General features: G+C 40.0%; 1 protein-coding gene across 1 annotated transcript in view; it reads right to left on the bottom strand.

Moving 5' to 3' along the window:
• Window positions 1-5339: 5339 nt before the first annotated feature.
• Window positions 5340-23066, bottom strand: part of RRP15 (ribosomal RNA processing 15 homolog) — a 30008-nt gene continuing 12281 nt past the window's right edge. The window contains exon 5 of the mRNA XM_051782997.1: window positions 5340-13434. Within this exon, the coding sequence (XP_051638957.1) occupies window positions 13282-13434 (153 nt within the window). The 3' untranslated portion in view covers window positions 5340-13281. The remainder of the gene's footprint in view (window positions 13435-23066) is intronic.

Genomic DNA, 23066 nt, shown 5'->3' with positions numbered 1-23066 from the left:
TCCTGCCGAAACGCCAACCCCGCGCCGCGGATCAGCGAGGCAGCGCCGCCGCCCCGGCAGCCCTCCCGCGGGTCGCAGGCGCGGAGCCGGCCGCCCGGCGCTGGCCGCCGCGCTGCGCCGCTCTCTCCCCCCGCCGGCCTCCCCCGCGGCGCTGGGGCTGGGGCTGGCCCCGTCCCCGGCGGCTCTAGCGCTCCGCCCGGCGCCCCCCGCCTGCCGCCCCCGGCCCCTCGGCTCTCCCTGCGCGGAGGGGACGCGTGCCAGCAGATAACATCACGGCCGCGCAGGGAGAGGGAAATTTATACGATCTCCCCGCCCCACGTGCTCGCCTCGCTGCGAAGTGACGTGGAGGGGCTGCGGGAGCGGAGGGCTCCGCGCCGCCGCCCGGCTATTTATTCCCCTCCGCAGCCCGGCCGCCGTGCCTGCCGCTGCCGAGGTGCCTCGCCCCGGGGCGAGGAGAGGCGAGGCGAGGCGAGGCAGCCCGGAGCCGAGAAGAAAAAGCAAGTCCTGCCAGGCTTTTATATTATTTTATTTATTTTTTAAATAAAGGCTTCAGTCCTTCTTTCACCTATTATTAAAGTAATTGGGCCAAATACCACTCTGGCTTTAGAGGAAGAATAACACGCCTCTTGGACACCACTCAGATGCGTTCCTATTATTCAAGGTTGTTAAGGCTCTGCCCGCTGCACCGTCACAGAACGCTCTCCGCACTGCCCCTCCGTTTCACTTCCAAGTGTGTTTTGGGCAACTCTCATTGCTCCCCGGGCAGCTTGGTAATCGGTACTACTACCTAAGTAGGGAGAGCGAGAGATGAGGAGGATTTGCTCCTTCTCCGAGGTCTCCTCTCCTGTCAAAAGCGTGCAAATACATCCTCATCTGCACTTGACAGAATCTCTCAAGCCCCAAATGCTTTGGCTATTCCTGTAATTCATTTTTTCTGCTGCCTCTTTTGGCCACAACAAACATCACAGGCTCCCTCCATACCCTTCTCTGCCCTAGGGAAATCACTCTACAGTCTACTAGGCATCCCTCAACTTAATGCCATAAAGCTTTTCCTTTACAGTCCATTTATCACCCCTGTACATTAACTTTATAAAGTGATCAAGTAGCCTTTTTCTTTACTCTCACCCATTTTAGCCTTATATTCCCTTCTGAATTAAGTTGTCACTGGTTTAACTTGCCAGAATTTCCAATTACACCCTCCTAGGTGGGTCAAGGCTATTTCTGAAGAAACTCTACATTATTTCCAGAGATGAAAAAGCATGGAGAAGAGGGGCCACAGATGTTCTAAAGAACAGCTCGGCTATTGCTGGCCATATTATGGGTAAACACACATAAGAGAAGTTAGATAGGATGACTGGGACCTATCTGAAAGCCTAACGAGAATCATGTAAGACCTAAACCAGCCAAACAACACCGAAGACTTCCTCCAGCTGACCACATCTCAGGAACCATCTTCTTTCTGCAAAATGTTCGAATGTTTTCTGAAGCCGGATAATGGCAGTCCCCAAATTAAATGTGAATTTTCCAGTGAGGAAAAGTGCTTCCTCCGAGCAGCTGTGGCTGTGTGCTGGGGTGATGGAGGCACCCAGCAGCATGGAGCTGCCACATACTGTTTGCCTTGGCAGGGCTCTGCTGCAGGGAAACCTTGCACCAACACGGCCAGCTAACCTCGTATTGCTGTGGATACCAGCAATGATGAGATTCTCCGAGAGATGAGGGAGCTAAGAAAATATATTTTTGAAAAGGTATGTGTACACACACAGACTCTGAAAGTAAACTTACTTTTCATTCTTTAACAGTGTGTGGGTAGGTACATACACAGCCAGGACTGCAGTCTCCTGATGCAAGAGTTAATGGTGCTTTCCACTTAAATCCATGAATTCCTGCAAGGCCAGATTAAACGTCTCTGCCACAACATCACACTTTTACTGCTGTACATGTCAATGTCCTGCTCCTGCTGACCTCAAAAACACAGCTGCAGTGTCAGGAATGGCAATGTTTCCAAAATTACTCAAATAAACAAGCAAGCTCAACATGTAGACTCAGCTGGTTTCACTTCTGCAACACACCTGTACAAAACCAAGGGGACAGTTCCTCGAGCTGTTACATCTCACAGCTCTGCTGCTAACCAGCTGAGGAATCAGCTCCGTTACACAAGGTACCTCAACCGCAAATACTTCCAAAGAAAAGGGTTATTAAATTATTTCCTCCAAAAGCTACAGCTGAAACCATGGAGAAATTCCTTATACAGCAACTATGGCCCTGTAACACTTTGCTGCTGTAAATGTGCTGCCTGCCACTCACCTCGAGGGCTTCAGAGCAGCGAGTGAGACAGTCCTCGATACCCTCCTTCTGCAGGGAACCTCCCAGCATCTCTCAGGATACCTCTGCAGATACAGCCCTACCAGCTGGCAAAGTGTTTTGATTCTTTATTAGTGGTGAAAAAAAAATTAAAAAAACCCCACCAACCCAAGAAAAAAACCACACCAACCCAAACTGCAGTGTCTTTCACAAATCCTGGAGCCTTAGGGATGAGATACTGAAGGCCATCAACCCCACGTGCTCGGTGCCCGTCTGGCCAGGCTACCTGTGCAGCTGGAAGGAGGTCTAAGCTCCAGAGGAGCCCTCCATGTAAGCCACCAGAGATCCAGCCAGGGTGACAGCAAACCAGTTCGACTGGATTTTGAAAGTTGCTGAGATTCCTTCAGATTTGTCAATGATTCCTCAGTGTCTTTTAGACCAGCTAGGAAAAAAAGAGAATTAAGATAAATCTTGGGTTTGTTCTCATTTGAGACAAACCCTTTTCTTCTCTTCTGACCTTTTCAGTGTGACACAGGGTGTCAGGCTTACCCAGGTGCATGTCTCCATTTTGCCTCACCACTGCAACAAAGCTTGATTCCCTAAAACTTTCTGATGTCACCATGGTGATGTTTTTGCCAGGCACAACTTCCCAGGCATAGCAGCATTCTCCATTTCAAAAGCCCCAGCCACTTGAGCTAAATCCCCAGCAGCTGCAGAAGCCCACCACACATGCCTGAGCTGCTCCAGTTTGCTCCAGGAAGGGACATCTACCTGCTAGCCATATCATTCAAATACACACCCACATTCATAAACATCGACTTTCCATTATGTAATCTAAATGGAAAATATCTGGAATGTGTACATCATGATACACCTATCTTATTTCTAAAATCTCTCCCCTGCACATTTAAGGGCTTTTTTACCACAGCAGTTCTTTAACTATACTCAAACAGGTGTCATTTCTACCTTGCTAAAGTGAACAACAACAGAAGAGGCAATGAAAACTTGTCAGAAATGACAGAGCCAAACTGTGGGCACTCTATAAAGCTGGATAAAGCATAGTATCATCAGAATCCAGTTGTAACATGATCTTCTGCCTAGGTAATCCAGCTTCAAAACTCTGCTGTTAATTTTCAGAACTGATACATCTGTCAAAGTGATCCCAATTGTGGCTTTGTATTTTAGCCTGAAAAGCTTTTTAGTTTTGATTCATTCTGAAGTAGTTTTTATTTGATGACTACCTGTTTCTTTCAAATGCTCCTGGGATTATCAGACACTGAAGTTTAACTCAGCTTATACTTATCTCTTCTTTGTGCTTCTATGAAACGGCCTTGTCCTCTGGGGCTGCTGTCAGTGGAAGCTTTGTAAGTCAAAAAGTAGGAATGGGCCCTTAGCGTGCACATAGGGAAAGAACAGAAGTTATCTGTTTTGGAGCTTTTAATTCAATACAATACTGTCTTTTTACATATTTTTTTTTTTAATAAACAGTAACTGTTTATTAGAAAAACAGAGACACCTGGAAAGTTACTTCACTAAACGTAAAGGTTTCATGTTTCCTATTAACTTAAAAATTACGTGGTCAGGATTTTACAATTTGTGGTTTCTTTTTAGATTGTTTTGGTTATACGCAAATGTGCTGTGCAAAATACAAAAGCAATAATCTTTCTAAAACTGCTGACGACCAGGTCATTAAGTAAGGTGGCTGGCCAGATTTCATAAACTAAAGAACATTGTTGGAAGAGGAATAACTTTTAAAAGTTAAGAGGTGACTTTTGTAAATTCTCACACTGATGACGAGCGTAGGATGATTGCACAATTAATTCTTTGTGACACGCAGAGAAATCTGCAGTCGTAATTGTGGTTGTGTAGAATCTCAGTTATTCTGATGCAGGCTGCTAGGGAAAAAATTTTTGAATTCTCCTTTTTATAAAAATACATGTATAAAGGTTCAACTCGTAGAGCCAAGGTGGCACCTAATAAAGGTGAGGCAAAGAGGAGATGACAAATAATGGAAAGTTGTAATATATACCATAATAAAACCTTAGATTTTACTGTTTATTATCCTTAGTGAAGTAGAAGTCCATACCTCTGTGCTGCACATTTCATTAGTGTGTGCAGTAACGCCTGGATGAATTTGAGAGCAAACCCTGCTGACCTTACTAATACAAGCAGCCCCACTGCCCCAGGATTGCATTTCACACAACTACAACCCATTCCTGCAACACTCATGTTCCAGAAGATAAAGGCTACTTTATAGAACATGCTGTTCGACACGCAAGACTGCCATCCATATATACATATACATATGTAACTACTTGTCAGCTTGCAAATCAAAGGTTTCTGATATATATATAGAGAAAAAAACTTATCTGTATGAACCAGATCTTATTTTATATATATATATATATATATGAACGAATACAAAATATGTAACAGGAGTAAGAACTTTTTTATATATATTTATACACACACACAATTTTTGCATATTTATAAATATACATATTTATACACATATCTATAAAAAAAAGTTCCTGTTCACACAAATAGATTCAATAACTTCAGTGAAAACAGTCACAAGTCAACAGGACCTGATTCAAAAAGCTATCACCTCTTTGATCTTATGGAATGGTATTCTCTTTGCCATCCAGTGAGAACACGAGCTGTAATGTCCACACAGTGATGTACAGTCTGTGTGTTTAAAACTACACCTTAATAAATGACATCTAGAATGCAATTACCCCCAAAACCCCACAACCACCCCACCTCCCCAAAAAACCCCAAAAAACCAAAACCCCAAAACAACACTAGAACTTTAGCCAGGACATCTCGAGCCAGAATGACTAAAATCTGAAGGAAAGGGGAATGTTCAGGAGATGCTGAGATATTACAGCTGTCCCTTAGAATAACTCTCCCCTCCCCCCACCAAAAAAAAGTCTTCCGAATAAAAGTAAAAAGGGAACAGAAAGGAACATCACCATTAGTCTGTATTTCAGTGCTAAATTATTATTCACAATTTTACATGGCTTGGATTTTACAACTCATAAAATGGTTTCTAGGTAGTACAGTTGCAGCCTCTCTCTAAAGAGCACAGCCAGACATTAGGGGGACTAGGGAAGGAATGTAATGATCAATGGTGTAAACTCCTTATCCTAAAAACATACATGTTCTTTAAAGGCTGCACATATCAGTGCTGCATCCAAAGAGGTTTCTGCTTCCAACATCCAACTTGCACCTTTGAATCAGTTAAGACTCAAGTCTTCATAAAAACTTTGTGTATGCCAGAGAAGTTCTCCCATGGTTACACCTCCCAGAGTTTGATCCCCTCCTGTGCTTTCCCAAATCTGCTTGTCAGCCCTGAGGATGCCACACTAATCTTCTCTACATCATCCAGTTTTAGTCTATATGCCACCAAAAAAAGGCCTTCCTTAATCCTAGCACCTGTGGTTTTAATCACCACAGGAAATCCTGTTTCCACTAAAGTCAGTAAGACTTAAATATCAACAGAGGAAAACTCACCAACTAAAAATAAAAATAATTTCAAAAAGACAGAGAAATATAAGCACGGTGGTTTATACACCAGGGGGTCTTGACATCTACTTATAGCAAGCACAACAAAGTAAAGACAGTAGGGGAAAAGTCACCCCTTTAATCCCAAGGTTTGAACTCATGACCTGCATCTCTTTGTCAGTATTACAGCTGTTGCCTTCTATTTCTGAACTGCTCAGTGATGATTTGGGTTATACCTCATTAACTAACACACAAATGATACCTGTAAATATTGTCTTCCTAAGAGAGCATCTACTGGAGTTTATTCAACAAATTAAAATCCTGTAACTCAAGTTAGAATGTGCACCCAGATCGCACTACTGAAGTTTTTAAGAAAATTACGTATTATAGCAAGATTAATTGGCAGCAACTTAAAAAATGGGTTAGCGAGTAATGCAATATTTTAAGTCATATTCTGCAGCTACAAAAACCAAGTAGCTCTGAGTCTGGCATCCTGACTTCTTCACAAGCTGCCTGTGCAGTCTGCACAGATGAAAAGCTCTAAGCTAACACAGCTTCAGAAATGTTTTTTTCCTAATGGTTTTTAAGCAACACGAGTTCAAAATTATCCTAGAAAGTTCACAGAAAGCAATGCACTGTTTCACATTACCTCATGAAAAAAAACAAATCCACAACCAAACCAAACCTCATGCAATACCAAGCTTTTGTGCTGCACTGACCAAATTAGTGCAGAGGTTTTTGTGTTGCTTCTCAGCCTTACACATTTTTAAATGCATTTTCTGTGACTGGCTACTGATGTCAGTGAGAGCAGTATTCCTGAATGACTGACCAAACTACATCCTTCCATCTAGATGTTTTGAGCTTGGTGACTCCATCTAGAATTAGAACAGAAAGATCCATTTCTGTGTTAGTAATAATTTTGATACTTATCTACATTTTAGAGCTGGATCTTGAACAGGCTACCTATACAGAGTGGCAAAGATGTTCAGTATCTGCTTCTAGTGAATCAGTGATCTTTTAGACAGGATTCTCCCCTAGTTTTCAGCTGGGCCCTGTGGATCCAGCACGCTACAGTATTTACACAGTTGCTCAGCTTTCCCATCAACAGGGCTTCCAAGCCCTGTATCCAGACAGATACTCTGTGCTTTCCTGATTCATGCCAGCCAGAGGCACTAGTTTGGGTCCAGGCTGCCAGAGGAAGCTGAAGAGCAGCTCCACCTGCACATCTGCCAGCCCCACCCTGGAGCTGAACATGGTTCCCTGTTTGGCTGTAGACCACACAAAGAATTTGTGCACCTTCCCTCTTTGAAACTAACAGCACATGTGATCCCCCCCACAAAGAGGGTGGTTTGCATTGGGACTGTGCTCAGTGAAGTGTTCTCCAGCAGGAGGACCACCTGAGAGCACCTACCCTACCGTTCAAGGCAGGCTGTGGGTTAAGGTCAAAGATCCTTATAAGCGTAAGGAAGATGAAACAAATTGTGGTTTTCCACAAATTTAAGAGTCCTACATTTTCTAGAAAAATATGTTGAGCAAACAAGATTTAAGAACAACAGATATGGGAGAACTATCTTCATTAAACATACCAAAGTCCAATCTGTACTTTGGACATTAACTTCTAAACTTCCCCATCATGGCTGTAGACTGACAGCTGAAATGCCTCCTCTCAAAAATTCAGGTGTTTTGAACGTCCACCTTATTAACAGTAAAATCAGAGTGTAAAAGTGCCTACATATTGGCTGAAAATGCAGATGTCAAACCCAGTATTGTCTCACATAAAGGACCCGAGTTCACAAATCCATCACTCCAGTCTTCTGAAATTAATTAATTCATGACAAGGCAGACAGTTCAGCTATGTGCTTCAACAGGAACTGAAGTGAATGAGAAAGACAATGGTTTGTCTCTGAGCAGCATAATATTGACATTATAGAAAGATACACAGGTATCACCTTTCCCTTCTTACTTGAACTATCTTTTTCACATAAAATGTATTTCACTTCTTCTTTAATTCTAGGCAATGACACCAAAACTTAAAATAAAAGAACACTCCAGTATTTTTTTTAAAGAAGGCAAAACATAGCAGATGGAGAGAACAGCAGTGGCACTCGCAATCCTGATCTGAGCTGCTGGTTACACTGGTACATGAGGAAGGTGTTCAACATCTTGCAAGGCCTGACTAGCCCCTTTGCTAACACAGTCCACTTGAATGAATACCAATATATCATCCTCTGAGGCTGGATTTGTTTGACCAATATTCATACTGGAAGTGTATTTATACTCACATCTAATACATTGTTTTGGCTGAGTAATGCATTGAGGATCATGTCTGAAGGTTATGAAAATGGTCCATAGTCTTTTTCTGTTATCATGAAGAGACACTCACTTGAGACTTTCATGAAGTCTTTTCATAATAACAAGTATTTCTTTCATAAGCATGTAACACATTTCAGCAGGTACTGTCAAGTATTTCACTCCTCCAAAAAACAACCATATACACTATTGTTACCTGTTGTACTACTACATTATTGCAGCTGTGCAATATGAACCTTAAGCTCTTTTGAAACTCACTGGGATTGTAAGTGAAGGTGCAGAGGCACACAGTGGTGGAAAGGTTAACAGTGTGTGTTTGACTGCCCTTCGCCTCTAAGGAGCCCTGCAACATGGTGACTAAACAGTTGTTATGGTCAAAGCCTCAATTACCAAAAGCTCAGGTACTCAGCCCTCTAGTAACAGTTTTCATTCAGCTGCCTGACTTCAGGCACCCTTCCCAAAACGGACGCAGACCAGTTCTTGTCCCTGGACATAGGGTACCTTAAGTAAAAGGCTGCTTCATTTCCCACAAAATTTGCAATTTATGGATCGCTTAAAACCCAGAGAAAATCCTCTTGAGATAAACTGTACACAACCTTGAAGTCAATGCAAAATCCACATAATCATGAAATCTTTTCACTATTGTTTTGCTTGTATCAAGCAACACTTGTATGCCTTTCTGTTCTGAACAAGAATGAGAATGTCCTCTGTTACCAGGGTAGAAAAAACAAAGTCCAAAGCAACAGTGATTGAATAACCATGGGCATTCAGTCACAATCTCCAAGATTATATTCATAATGCACTTTATAAAGGGCTCATAAGTGGTTAGTAGAATCTTTAAGTACTTCAATATTCAAATAGGCTTTAAAACTATGGCAATAACCGTTTCTAGATTACGCGTGAAGTTTCTGATATGTGTAACCACTTTATCTTTTAATGAACTATTTCTATTAATTATTCAGCTACTTCTGAGAACACTATAAGAAATCTTAGTGATATCAAAACTTCAATGCAAGTCTGATCGAGGTTAGCAGTTTACAATTAACACATTTACTGAAAACAGAGTTAAGAAACACTAAGAAGATGTTGTAAAATAATGCTTCAGAAGTTCATTCACTGGCATGAGAGAATGGGCTATTGAATCAACTGAGGCACTGTGAAGAAATAATGCTTTTTATGAGTATTCCTAAATCACCTTCCAAAGTGCCTCTGGGAAGACACTTGTGCTCATGAATTCACATTCGAAAGCCTGATGAAAGTGCCCTAGTTCATTTAACAATTTGGTATCCAACAGGTTAAACACATGGATTTAAACAAAAATAAATCATTTCAAGGGATGAAGCACTGCACAAACACAAGCACCTTTCGTGTTGAGGCTATTCAGTTTGAATGGATTTTAATTTTGAACATACCCCTTAAGACAGAAAAGCAATTGAAAAGATGCATTTGAAAACAAAATGTTTTGTCTGTGCAGTATCAGCCACCGTTATCAGTCTGAAAAAGAATGATTAAGGAAAAGCCTTTATCTGCTAGATCGCTTATGGAGGTGAAACATTTGAAGCTTACATACCGCAAGAGGTTAGAAGCCACTGCTTTAGAACAGCAGTAAATGAAATCTGCAGTCTTCCACCATCTGTTAACTAAAAACTTGTCCAGTCTCCAGTGTCTGTCACTGAAGTTTCAGACTCCCGATTTAACATCTTATTTAGCATAAGGACCCTATCTGTGTAACGAGATCCTGATTCTTCACTACCTCAAGCTTTCTCCTGGCCCTCTCACTCCTTACCTCAGCAAGTCTTGAAGAAATCATTGAGCAATTCTCAGGGGTTGGAAGTGAACAACACTGACAACTGCTCTGTGTGTATATTAACTATGCCAGGACTCATTTCATAAGAATGAGAAGTTTGTCATTTTAAGTTGTGCAGAGTATTGTGTGCCAGATGACTTCTGCCTTCCTCCCTAGAGACAGCCACTGAGCCAGCACTGAACAGATGCAGCTGTATAGACCACCTTCTTCTGGAAGCATCAGATAATCAAAACACTTTTATGGCCTCCAAACAATCAATTTCTCTCTTTAAAACAAATCACACACACACAAAACATTATCTTCACCAGGAAGCAGCTTCCAGCTCTTTTGTTCTGCTCAACTTGTGAACCCAGGAGAACCTTACTCACAGCTGCAGAAGCAGGAGCTCTTCCCTCCATGTTTTAGCAGGGAAGATGCTGTGGTGCAGCAGCATCAGGCAAAACAAGGATATTCCATCACCACTCCCAAAGTGTTTCCCTAACAGGAGGCTGAAGAAAAGCACGGAGAATATAGTTATTTTTTTCCATAGGCCAACTCATGCTTTCCTTGCTGAAAAAAGTTAACACAATTGACGTGAATTGTGCTGGGGGGGAACAGGGGACAAGAGACATGGGGAAGAGCTGACCCTGTGCCTTCTCTTGTTAAACAAAGCTGTTGCTTTGCATGCAATCCATAGAATATTAAACTCTACATACTCTGGAATTGGCTTGAAGCCTAATAAAACTGGAACCACCCCATCCTTATTGGCTTTATATAGATAGGTACAGAAATATACAAAGTTGAGATGATTCATGCTCTCTGGAATGAAGGGCAGCGGCACAGCTTTGCTTAAGCAGAGATATTCATGGGAGCAGGAAAAACAGACCAAGCACTCTGACTGCTGGGAAAAGCTGCTGAAGGTTGTTCTTGGTAGCTATGGAAGAGGAAGAACATTACTGAAAAAGGGGGTAGGGCAGCTGATCCCACAGCTGAGAGAGGAGACTGGAAGGTGTCTGGGTCAAACAAAGTTTAGATCTTTTGAACTGCTACTCAATAAAAACAAAACTTGTGAAATAAAATAGCCAACAAATGCCTAAAATCAAAATACGTAGTTAACAATTTTAGTTATTCTAGGAGCTTCTCTGCATCTGGCACAACCAAAGGACAAGGCACAGTACAAAATTTAAATAACTACTCAATATACATAAAAATATAAGTATTATGCTTCTTAAAATGTGAGAAATGCTCTCTACATATGTGAAATGGAAGCTCAAAATATTTTTAGCAATATTGATATGCTCCACTTTTTTCTTTAACACGAGTCACTTCAGTGCTTTAATCAAAACATTACTCCAAAAATGCACAAATAAACAACCAAGCATTCTGAAAGTATTTGGAAAGTATTCCAAAATTTTTAATAATCATCTCGGGATGTCACAGTTCCTAAGAAAAACTTAAATTATTTTCCAAAAGTCTCTTTGAGAGAGACAGGGGATATGAAACTAGAGAGGAACTGTAGATTTAAGGGTGCTGATGTAATTTTTTCTCACAAAGTTACTGAACACTGTAGAAAGAAAGCAACGACAGATTAGAATATTATGCTGCTTCAGAGACTCAAAATCCATTGTGGCATATTTTTGTATTGCACTAATGAGATGGTAACTCTCACTGAACAGCTATACAGATGTCGAGCCTTCAGAAGCCGGGATAACCATATGTCAAACTTCTGTGGTTTTGCCACTTGATATTTTGAGTGTATGCCTTCGTTTGAGATAATAAATATCAGGCCACAAACTAATGTCTCCTCAGATATCTAATATGTTTAACACTCAAAACAGCTTGAAAATCTAAACATTTCTGCTGTTAGCTTTGAGTTCTCCTCAAAGAATTATGCTACAATATATACCAGATGAATAGGCGAGGGATAACACAACGATTGCCAGTTGTTGGGATGGGTTTCTCTACCATTTTGTGTCTATATTTTTTATCCTGCAGTAAACACAAACACCCTCTCCCTTCTCAATGTCTTCATTAGGAAAATCTATATCCACTGTCCTACTGCACATTCCATGCTGAAGGCTGAAAGTTTCAAAGTTGCTCCTAATGGTATCCTGCGTGTAAGCAGGTACAAAGAAAGGTTTGTACATAAGGCATCTGCAGAAATGGACAGAACAGTACTATGTATTTTAAGTATCAATTAATAGGCCCCAAGGCATTTGCTTCACACAGCAAATGGGGAAATGTGATAGCAAAGTTAAACAAACGACACAGCATCAGACAGCCAGTCTGGAACAGTGAAGGCAGCAGAATTCATCCCCAGCCTCTCATTTATAACACCTTAGTCACAACACAATTCCTTCTGTATGCATATGCTTACATAGAATATATTCTTATTATATATGTTAGCTTCTACACCTTCACAACCAAACAACGACTGAGGAGAAACTGCTGTAGCTTAAAGCCAGTTGTGTTACCCTGACAGATGTCTTCCAAATTTCTTCTCGTTTGACCCTTTACAGACCTGAGGAATTAGCATTAGGGCTGACTAAACCCATAGGATGTATCTCAGAGGTCCATCTCCTTACTGAAAAAGAACTGCAAATGAAGCAACAGGAACACAATTTCATAGAGTATTGTTAGAAAAGCCCTCCCTCCCCCATGAAACCAATAGCAATGACTGTCCTTTCCTCTCCTTCCAGACTCTTGGCTTATACAACTTCAGACTTACAATGGAAAAAACACATATATATAAATTATATATATAAACCCCAATCAGTAGGGTCAAGTCTCTCTTTTTACAATTATGTCTCCAGAGTTGTCTCCAATCAAACTAATGCTCCAAGACCAGAACTATCACATTAATGGTTACTTTTCTTTATTATCTACAGGACCTTTTCTGGCCAAAGTAGTAAAGACTCTATAGGAGTCCGATAACTTTACAAGGTGACGGCATTTCTGTGTTTATTGTAAGCCATTTCTATTGCAAATTGCAACAACTTTTCAAAGTGCAACACTGATTTGGAAATGCAGGCATGCTAATACATCAATTGCCATGACTAATGTATAAACTTTTAATGACCTTGGCAAAATCTTTCCTTCATTGGGCAAGTGCCACTATTTTGACTGTACAAAATGTTTTGGAAATATGTTGAAAATTATACTTGTTTTGGAAAATATTTCAGGATTTCAGTATAGCAAATGGAGCTATATTAAATAAAAGTTTGACATGGAGGAGAAAACACTCCAAGGTTGTGTAAGTCTTTTTTTTTTAAAAAAAAGAGGTATCCTCCAAGTCTTGTACATTCACAGAATGCTGACTTTTTATCCAAACAAAGTTAAGAAGATAAGACATTATCTTGAATTGTTTTCAGTTTCATTCAGTCACTGTCATCTTCTTGTTTCAGACCACCTCCTTGCTCAGTATCACCCTCTCCATCGCTTTCCTTGTCCCAGTCCTTCATAGATGCTCCCATCATGAAGTCATCACGCAGTATATTCCACTCTGGCCCCTCTTCAGACTTCACTTCACCCTGAATGTTTGAGGGGAGAAGAGGGAACAGGGGAACATGAGATGAACGTGAAAGGCAGTAAAAGATGGAAGCTCTTCAGGCAATCAAAATAACACCTCCTACAGTTTGCACTGGCAGACCTACCAAGGGCTAGCTCTTTATGCAAACAGTACACAGAAACATGCAGGACAACCATAAATGACTTGATGCTAAAAAGCAAACTTCTTATAACCAACCAATAAAAGAAATATGGAAACAAAACAATTATTCCTCGTGGATGAAACAGTCAACCCTGGGCATGGCTTCCTTTATTAAAATCTTTCTTGGCAATCAGAATGGATTTATGATATCATTTATTAACCCCCAGGTGCTGCTTCATTAGAACACTTCTTGGCACATTTCTAAAACATAAATATGGATTTAATAAAGGCTTAACCCCCCCCCAATTTAATATTTAACATATTCTGTGATATGTGAACCAAATCCCCTTTATGTGGATTATTACCTCACTACCTGGGCTTGTCATACTGTACAAAGCTGCCTCTAAAAGAAACGAAGTTGATCTACGCTTAGCAAGCCAACAACAATTTACTCCAAGTTTCCTACCTCTTGAAAGTGAATAAACTGAGGCCCACTACATGGACTGGTGAATAATAGAGAAAAGGGATAGGAGTGTAGTTTCAGGTCAGCACTGAAAACAGTGCTTGGTTGCAGTTCTTTGAAGTGACAGATCACATTTGGGCAGTGCAACAGCCCCATCCTGTGGCAACAGTTTTAAAGAACAGCTTGAAGCTATTCCTACATCTTTACTTGAAGGAAAATACTAAAAGCTGTTACGTGTACTGAAGAAGGATTTATTTCAGTGGTTTATACCTTAGTAGCAAAATACTCCCAAGGAACAACATGGCTCAGTGTCCAGTAGGCAAGCAAAAAATTGTCCTACCAAAGTGGAATTAGGGACACTGAAAACACTTGTTTTGCAGGGTCTTTGAAACATAGTTAACACTGGCATCGCAGGTGTGCTTTCCCCACTCCCCTGCTCAAGAGGATGGACATCAGCTGACTCACTCTAGTTTAAGTGACTAGCACCTCCTGATACCCTACAGTGGATGGGGTCACCTGTTGCAGCATCCCCTGCAGACAAAGACTTGCCTACTAGATGCAAAACCTGCAGTAATCACTGCAGTGATCACTGCAGACATTTGTTCATGCCTCTTTTTCGTCATGTATCTAGGAATGTGAAATTTAGAACCACTGCATATTGAATCTGATGTTTGTGCAGTCTTTGGGAAAGAGCAACATATGGAATTTAATAGCTGGAGAATGGAGGAATAAAGAAAATGTGAATCTAACACATCACATCACACCAACAGAAGTTATCTGAGTGCAAAAAGTCTGACAAACAAGGTGTGTATTTTTAATAGGTAATCAAAGCAGAAATGCCAAATGTGATTTCTCCTACAGTTCTTTTTGAAACATTACACTCACAAAAACAGGGTAACAAGTCTTAACACTTTCCTTCCCAAAAGGAATCTCCCAGGGCCCAGCCCCAAAAAAGAAACTCCACAGCTGTTCCTGAAGATGTTTGCACTGTGTTTTGGTTTGGGATTTGCTTTTGTGTCTTCACAGCTGCTCTCATTAATGCCTACTCCCATCCAATCCCCCTTTTCCCCAGGGTAATGCCTCCTAACCATTTTCCACTCTTGCAGCAATTCACTTCAAATGCTATACCCAGTAAAGTTTAAAAATCATTTCAGACAGGACAATCAATTACCTGGAATCAAAGAGCTACCGATAAGCTGGGTGAGTCCCTAGGCAGACTTTACAATGTTCACGAGGGAATAATGTGTATTAGTGCAAACAGAGCTACTCTGTTCTGGGATGCAAGGAGAGGGTAACTTTTTTTTTCCTCTTTTTTAAACTGTATTGCAGTTGGTTTATATGTTTACATTTGCAGAGTAGAAAAAGGTTAAAAAAATTACAAAAATCACCAAGCTTTTTCTTTTTTAATCTCAGATCTTTTGTAAATCACTGTTTGAACGATGACATTTAAGAGAGTTAAATATGAAATACCTAAGTGTAAACATCCCATATTCCTTTCAAAACAATTCATTTTCTTTTTTCAATAATAAAACCAAATTCCATTTTTTTCCCAGATGTGCAGAATAGGGATTTTTTTTTTCGCTGGCTTATTTTGTTTTGGGTTTTAAGCAGCACAGAAGCTGTAGATTATTGTTGGCAATGACAGTGGAAAGCTCAGGGTTTGAAAAGCCCAATCCTCAAATTCATCACAAGCTACTATTCAGCAACCATTAGCCTTTCTTTCTGGCTATGTCAAGTGAACAACAGGACAAAAGCAGGACCTTAACAAAAGAGGGATGCTGATCCTCCATTACCCAGTATGTAAGGCACCACAAAGGTTTGAATAGAGTTTTACAACAAGCCCTAAGGAGAAAGACAGAGGTAGCATGTTAGTGCCTCAAAGATGAAGATTAAATGCTTGAAAGCAAATATTTAATCAATTTTAAGCATGCTTCCAAGTGCATAAAATGCCTTGTTTAGTATCTTCATTCCTAACTCATTTGCTACTCTATTTTCCCCTCAGAATAAAAACTCTCCAAATCTACTGTATCAAAAAACATTCCTGAAGTCTTAAGAAAATATGCAGCAAGACTATTTGTATAATTAACAATTAGTTCAACTGTAACATCACTTCCCAACTTGCTTTATGTAAGAATGTTAATACAGTTGGGTTTTCAATGCCATAATCTGGTTTCATCTAAATAAAACAAAAATGATTCTTGGCACGTGGAAAATAAACCTTCTTTCACTCGACACAAATGCTTTTGAACTTCCAGTCAGCTGTTCATGCACATCTCACTACAACACTGAAGTCCCCTTTGAACACCCCCAAATGAAAACAAAGCAGGCTATATAAACATTAGAGTGTAATGCCACATAATGTGGATCCTTTGGTAAGGCAAGGAGTGAAAAATTGTGGTGTTGGTTTTTTTTCCTCTCCTCTTCTATACATATATTGAAATGGATTTGTTCTTTGCAGAAGTTGTGGCAACCTATTTCAAAATATTTGAGGTATTTTACTAATTGCCGCCCCTCGGGAGTCACTGATACATTGTAATGTACTTGTTATCATGAGATGAAATAAGACAGACCAAAACATGCAGTGTGGTTACTGTAGTGCAGATACTTGCTGTGATGGACTGATAGTCCAGTTGAAAAATGATCATATAAATAAAATAAACACTATCTTGCCTGCTTAGTGTGCCACCTAAGCTCTCATAGCGTAAGCTCAAGTCTCATACAAGTCTCTGTAATGGGGATATACGTCCCAAACTAATTCTGGTTTGAAGACATACCCTCTACAATCTGTACCAGGACAAGATGAACTGAAATTCTTAGCCAAGTCCTAATAAAACCATTCACCCTCCAACAAAGCTTAGTTCTATCATCTAGAAAAAAACAGGTGTCCCTTTCAGGATCCAGGCTGGAACTGCCTCCTGGATGTCTTAGAACAAATTGCTTTACAAAAGCCTCGTGGTAGCAGCAGCAGCTATATGATCAAGATCAAGTCAGAAATACCCCTGTTTTGATTCATTTCTTTACCACTGCAAAAAACTGGAGCTACATAATTTGCTCTTGGTAAATGATGTGACAGTAAAGTATCTTCAACTGAGACCTGCCAAACTCACACTGGAGTTGTGGCAGACAGCGCTGACACTGAAGTGTGAGGTCAATCCTCTCTACTCCTTCTGAAGCTGTCAGAAGCAGCAGCAGGATACTTGTAACCATACATAGCTGCTTCACTCTGCCAGTGAGTGCCTTAGCTCAAAGCCTTTTGCCTTTGAAAGCTTAAGGGAATTAAACTCAGTCTGTCTAAGCCACAGGACATTGTAGTTTTCATCTCCTGCTTTACTGGTACAGCAACATCCTAAAAACAGAGCAGGAAAGTTTGCCAGAGCTTTTCAAAACCTTACACTTAAGCAGACCAAAGTCCATAATGCTTATTGGTAAGTAATGGCATTAAAAGATGTTCCCTGAAATCAGGGCACACATGCAAAAGACAGCATTTCATTCCATCTCCCACCAGCTTGTGTCACTTGAGCACACTCCAGCTCCTGCTGCTGCAAAACAGCAAACATACCTACAGCACCATAGAGATTCCCCTACAGCCTGTGTCCAGAAAACAGTGACTGCAGGGTATTAACAAAGGAACATTTTTCAGATCTAGGAATTACAATCAGCACACTGGACTCCCACGCCTTTGTTCCGTGTAAAAGATGAAATGCCAGAGCTTGCAGGGGCATCTCTCTTAACCATCACCTACAATAAATGTTTATTTGTACCTGTCAGGGAAGGAATTTCTAACATAAATATCTCTCAAGTAACAACTTTAAGCCCCGAGACAACAATTCTAACGTGTCTAATTAATCTGAAATGCCCCCCCCCATCCCTCTGCTTTGCTCAATACAAACATCTAAGACCTTGAAATACAGGGAAGCTTTTGTCATGATGAAGTTAAAAAGTGTAACTGCCAAAAAGCATTCTCACATACATCTGACAATTATCTTCCCTTGCCAGCCTGCATCTTGCTCCAAATGATTGCTGCTATTCTGTGTCTCATCCCCAAGCAAGTCAGTTTAAACTGAGCTCAAAAAAATAAAAAACAGCACAGGTATACACTGAGGTGTGTTAAATCTCAATTGAAAATAATAATAATAATAAACCACTTGGCAGAAGAGGGGGAGGAAATGGAAAACAGAACACCAGAATAATCACTTCTCCTAAATTAATTTTCAGCAATATCCAAGCTCACAGGGTAAGAAAATAAGTTTCCTCCAGGCTGGGAAGAAATAAATAAAACTGCAGCTGAAGTATGTAAAGCCGAAGTATAAGCAGAAAACAAAATGTAATTATTTTTAACAGAAGAACGATACTTGGGATTGATCATAGGTGCTACTCACAACTTAATCTAATTTGAATTACAGCAAGATCATGACTCTAAGAAAGGTTCCTATGTAAGCCTGATCCCAAGCAGCGAAAAAGCCACAGATTTGCAAATCGAGATTGTAACTTGTACCGCTATTATCTTGAACTTCTGTGCTTAATTGTCACAGCAACTCACTTTAGGAAGCATTTTCAAGCTCACAGAACATGTGAGCTGCACAACAGAAATCTATTCTGCTGCAGCATAATTCTGCATGAGGATTTATTCCTTAGAGTGAGAGTTACTCAGTACCCATTTGCATCCTCTCTCTGAACGAGCTTTGTATACTTGAAGTGGCTGTCCATTCTGAGGACAGAAACAGTGGCACAGGAAATTCAGTCAGTTCACAAGGTCTCTCATACACACCAGAACCTGCTTTGGTAATTCTAGTAAATAAATCCAAGAATGAAATTTTTTTACAGTGTGTTTTGAAACCTGCTGTTTCTGTTCAACCTTCTCTGCAAGTAACACACTGGAATTATTACTACAAGCACAACAAATACTGATTTTCCTTCTGAGCACAGCCAGAAGACCACCCAGAGCTTAATGACCTCTACGAGGAATCTCCCCATCCTTACATCCCCCTCTAGGGTTTACTACAACTGGGGATGTGCGAATGAGAAGGAATGCTTTGGGTTGGCACGCAGAGGCTTAAACATGTCCCAACTTTAGAGGGGTCAGAACTGAATTACAGATTTTCTAAAAACAACCATTAATCTGGGCCCAAGCAAAGAAGATAATTCATTAGCATCATTATTAAATGCTCAGTTGCAAAGAAAAATCTTAGGAAAAGCTGATGAGAGAACAGATTTCCTCAGCCTTGGTTCATCAGAAGCCTCAGAAATTGTTATTTCTGTCAGAAAAAAGCAAAAATATTTTAAGAATTCAAGCTTAACACAGGGCCCTTCTGTATACGGGATGCTCTGGAACTCCTCAGCCTGTGCCATTCTTCAGCAGCCATCTCAGAAACCCTTCTGCTGCACAAGGAATTTCACATGTTGCTGCAAGACACGTTTGGCCATACCAGCATCGAGATTCCCTTCACATGTTTTAATGAGCATGATGAATAGCATGGGCATGCTACACCAGAAGCTGCCCACAGAAAATAAAAACTCACTTGAAAGTAAGACTCACCTAAATAATCCTATAGATAAGTTACGACTCAGGTATGAAGTGTTACCTTTACCCATACCAACAGTTCCCCTTGTGGAATACATTCTGTAATTTGTAACTCATGTTCTCTTAAATACAAGGCAAAATGACAATGTTGTAAACATCAAGTAACTACACTGTCTTTCTACTTGTCAGGCCAAAACACTCCACAGACATTAAAAAAAAAAAAAAAACCAAAAAAACCCTGTCCACAAGTAAGCATTTTTAAGAAAGTACCAAGTAAAGATAAGCTCAAAGTAGATTGCAAGTTATTCCAGAGAAGATACCTGGAAAAGACAGAAATAGCACATTCCCTGTATGAGGTTATCATGTAACACATCAGGGTAGAAAAGTTATAGCCCATACATTCTTTCAGCATGCCACCACAACTCATTTTCAGTCCTGCTTGTTTTTATCTCCTGTAAAAACAAAACTGCTTCATCTTCCTCATCTATATGCTTTTACCTTTGCATCTGCAATGCCTGTTTATCAGTAGTTATATTACTGACAGTGAAACTCCTGTCTACTGTCCTGGCCATTACTATCTGTGTATTCACCTGTTACTTGCATACTTTATTCACCACTAAGTCTCCACACAGCTTTCATGGTTCATGTACTTGATAGACAGAATTCTTAGAGCAAACACTGCACAGCATCAGGATCAATTAATACTTGACATAAAGACCCAACGAGTACTGGTTGAAAACAACATATAATCAAGACTTTTGTATTTAAAGCCATACATTACACTTTCATTGTTTATTAGACAAAAAATTTTATAGCAAGTTATGGTGTTCAAACTAGTTGAATTGTAGTTCTGACTTGGAAAAGACAACGCCATTCATCAGAAAGAACAGCTTTTCTTGCTAGCTAGTCATTAACCTCAGCTAAACTGTCTGCAAAATATTGTTCATTTTGTACTAGAAAGCATACTGGTTAATTACCAAGAGCAATCTTATATGGACAACTCCTTACCAGCTTCCATCATTATTACTAAAAGGAAGATTATGTACCAGGAGTTTTTCTGTTTGGATGGTATTCAAGATAGAGGAATAAAGAACTTTTCTACATATGTAGCACTTCAAACCAGAAATAAATGCCACACCACTTCTCACATGTAATAAAAAAAACTTCTCTCCATCAGCTGGTCCTACATTTCTTAATGCGTATTTTCTCCAGACAGAGTTTAAAGATCAACCTAAAAAATACAGAGATCCACAACATCCTTGCTTCAAGTTGCACAGTTCCTGAACCATCAAGCTGCACCTGGAAAATACGCAGGTACTGCAAGAGTGCGTGGTAAAAAGCATCCAGTCAAGACTAAGGCCTTCAGTGTGCTGTCCCTCAGAAGTCATGTACTCATGTCTTTCAACAGTCTACTTTAGATAAACATTTTCAAGTCATAACAGATTTTTCTCAGATGTCACCCTTTATGCAAGATACTTGTGCACTATCTCAACTGGGTACTTAAATTTTTCTGCAGGTTTTTATAAAAGCTTGTCTGTTGGCACAGTTAAGAAATGTGCAGACCTGCAGCTGTTTGGAATATTTTTGATTTTTTTTTTTAATAAATTAGCAGCTTGAAAATTTTTGAATTATCTGAATATGACTCAAATTATTTCCTACAAATGATGCTGAAATCCTTCAATTTGTCATTATGATTCAGCAAGAAGCGTAACAGAGAGATTCCCAAAAGCCTGTCTCAAACAATGAAAGCTACAGTAATGACCATGTCCATCACTTCCAGCTGATGAGGAAGAAGCAGGGCTAATAAAAAGCCTCCCCTTCCTGACTCAGGATTTCCACTTACATTTGAGTCCCAAAAGAAGTGTAAGGATCCAAAAAACTATGAGGTAGGAGGGTGAGGAAAAAACTAAATACCAGAGCCCACAAGGAACTAGCTTTTGTGTAATTTTATTACTAAATATGAAATACCTAAGTTTTTATGTCTACTAAGCAGCTTGTCAGACTAAACCTCCCTACCCCCAGTGCCCCTGCTTTTACTTAAATAGCTTCTGCAACATATCCTAAAGGTCTTCAAATCCAAGTCTCTCTGATTTTATATTCCTGTAATTTCCCCCACACTATCACATATGAGTGGCAAACTCATTAAGGAACAGACTATACCCCTCAACACTCCCAGGCTACTTTCTAAAAGCAGCTTAAACCCGATGAAGGAATATGTAAACCGCCCATGATCCCAATCCCTTATCTTAGCCATCTGGCTACCCTTTCTCTGCATTTCTGACCTTTCCATCTCCTTCTGTGTTTCTGTATGGGTTTTCCCAACAGCTGCAGGTGGAGAAGAAATGACACAGACCACCTGCAGAACACTGTCCAGGGTACAGCAATGAACCAAAAAGAGGTCAGATCTTTCCAAGAGGCAGCTTTAGTATAATTTGCAATAATACTAGGTTAAAAAAAAAAAGAAGTATAATTTCTAAGCTTTCAGTAAATTTCAGAAACACTCATTAAAAACTGGCCAGATTTTCCCATACAAAAAAAGAAATACTGAACTCAGCAAATCTCTAACCATTGAAAGCTGGAAGCAGTTTCACCCACCACTCCTTAAGTCTACCAAGATAAACAGATGAGTAGGTGCCCACAGAGGTCATTTATAATACACATCTGCTAGTTCAACACTCTAGAAATCAGAACATTTTATACCTTAATAAAATTTCAAAGTAAAGGAATCACTTTTCAAGATAATTTCCAATAGAAAATGCTTAGATGGGGGAAACAAACTTGTTCAGATAGACAAGCTCCACTCAAACTCTTACTTCCAGAGGACATTTTTTTATAAAACTTTATGAAATGTTTAGATGTTTTTTTTCTCTAAGTATATTGCCCTGCCTATAAGAGTTATGAACAAAGCCAAAAGTGGAGAGCTGCTTTTATAAGGCTTCCAACTCGATTTACCAGATAAAAGTCTAATAGGATTTGACTCTTAGTGCTTTGTATACTTACGGGAAGATCAAAAGAAGATGTATGCCACAAGTTTTTCAAATGTGGTTGTTTTAGACACAGTCTTACTGAAAAAAACCCTTGCAACATCTTCTGGGAAAAAAACCACCATCAGAGTACCCTGTGCACTAATAAACAAATAGCAAGGCAAGTTACTTTCAAATATGACAGATGGAGCTGTCTCAGTATTGCCTGACATTTCAATCACAAGTCCCTGTTTATATTCACTTAAAAATTTGCCAAACTTCAGCCACTTGGTGCTGAAGGCTTTTGCAATGTTTCAACTAAAATCACTTCATTCCTTTTCACAGAAAGACAAACTTAAAATATTTTGTCTTCAGCTCCAAGAAGGAAAGAGACATTTCCTACAGGAATCCATTAAAACCTTGCATGATTCATTCTTTTTGAACTTAAAAATCAGTTAAGGATGTATTTTGCAGCTGGGAACATATCTTTTGCCATCTCCATAAACATTTGCCTGGACTGGGACAAGTTATAAACATCTGGAAGACTGCCCTCCCCAAACCTCAGG

This window comes from Manacus candei, unplaced genomic scaffold, assembly GCF_025592945.1.
Source record: "Manacus candei isolate 608988 ecotype Guabito, Panama unplaced genomic scaffold, ASM2559294v1 h1tg000017l, whole genome shotgun sequence".
In the NCBI taxonomy this organism is placed as follows: domain Eukaryota; kingdom Metazoa; phylum Chordata; class Aves; order Passeriformes; family Pipridae; genus Manacus; species Manacus candei.
The sequence above is the reverse complement of the archived record's forward strand: the minus strand, read 5'-3'. Positions and strand labels throughout refer to the sequence as shown.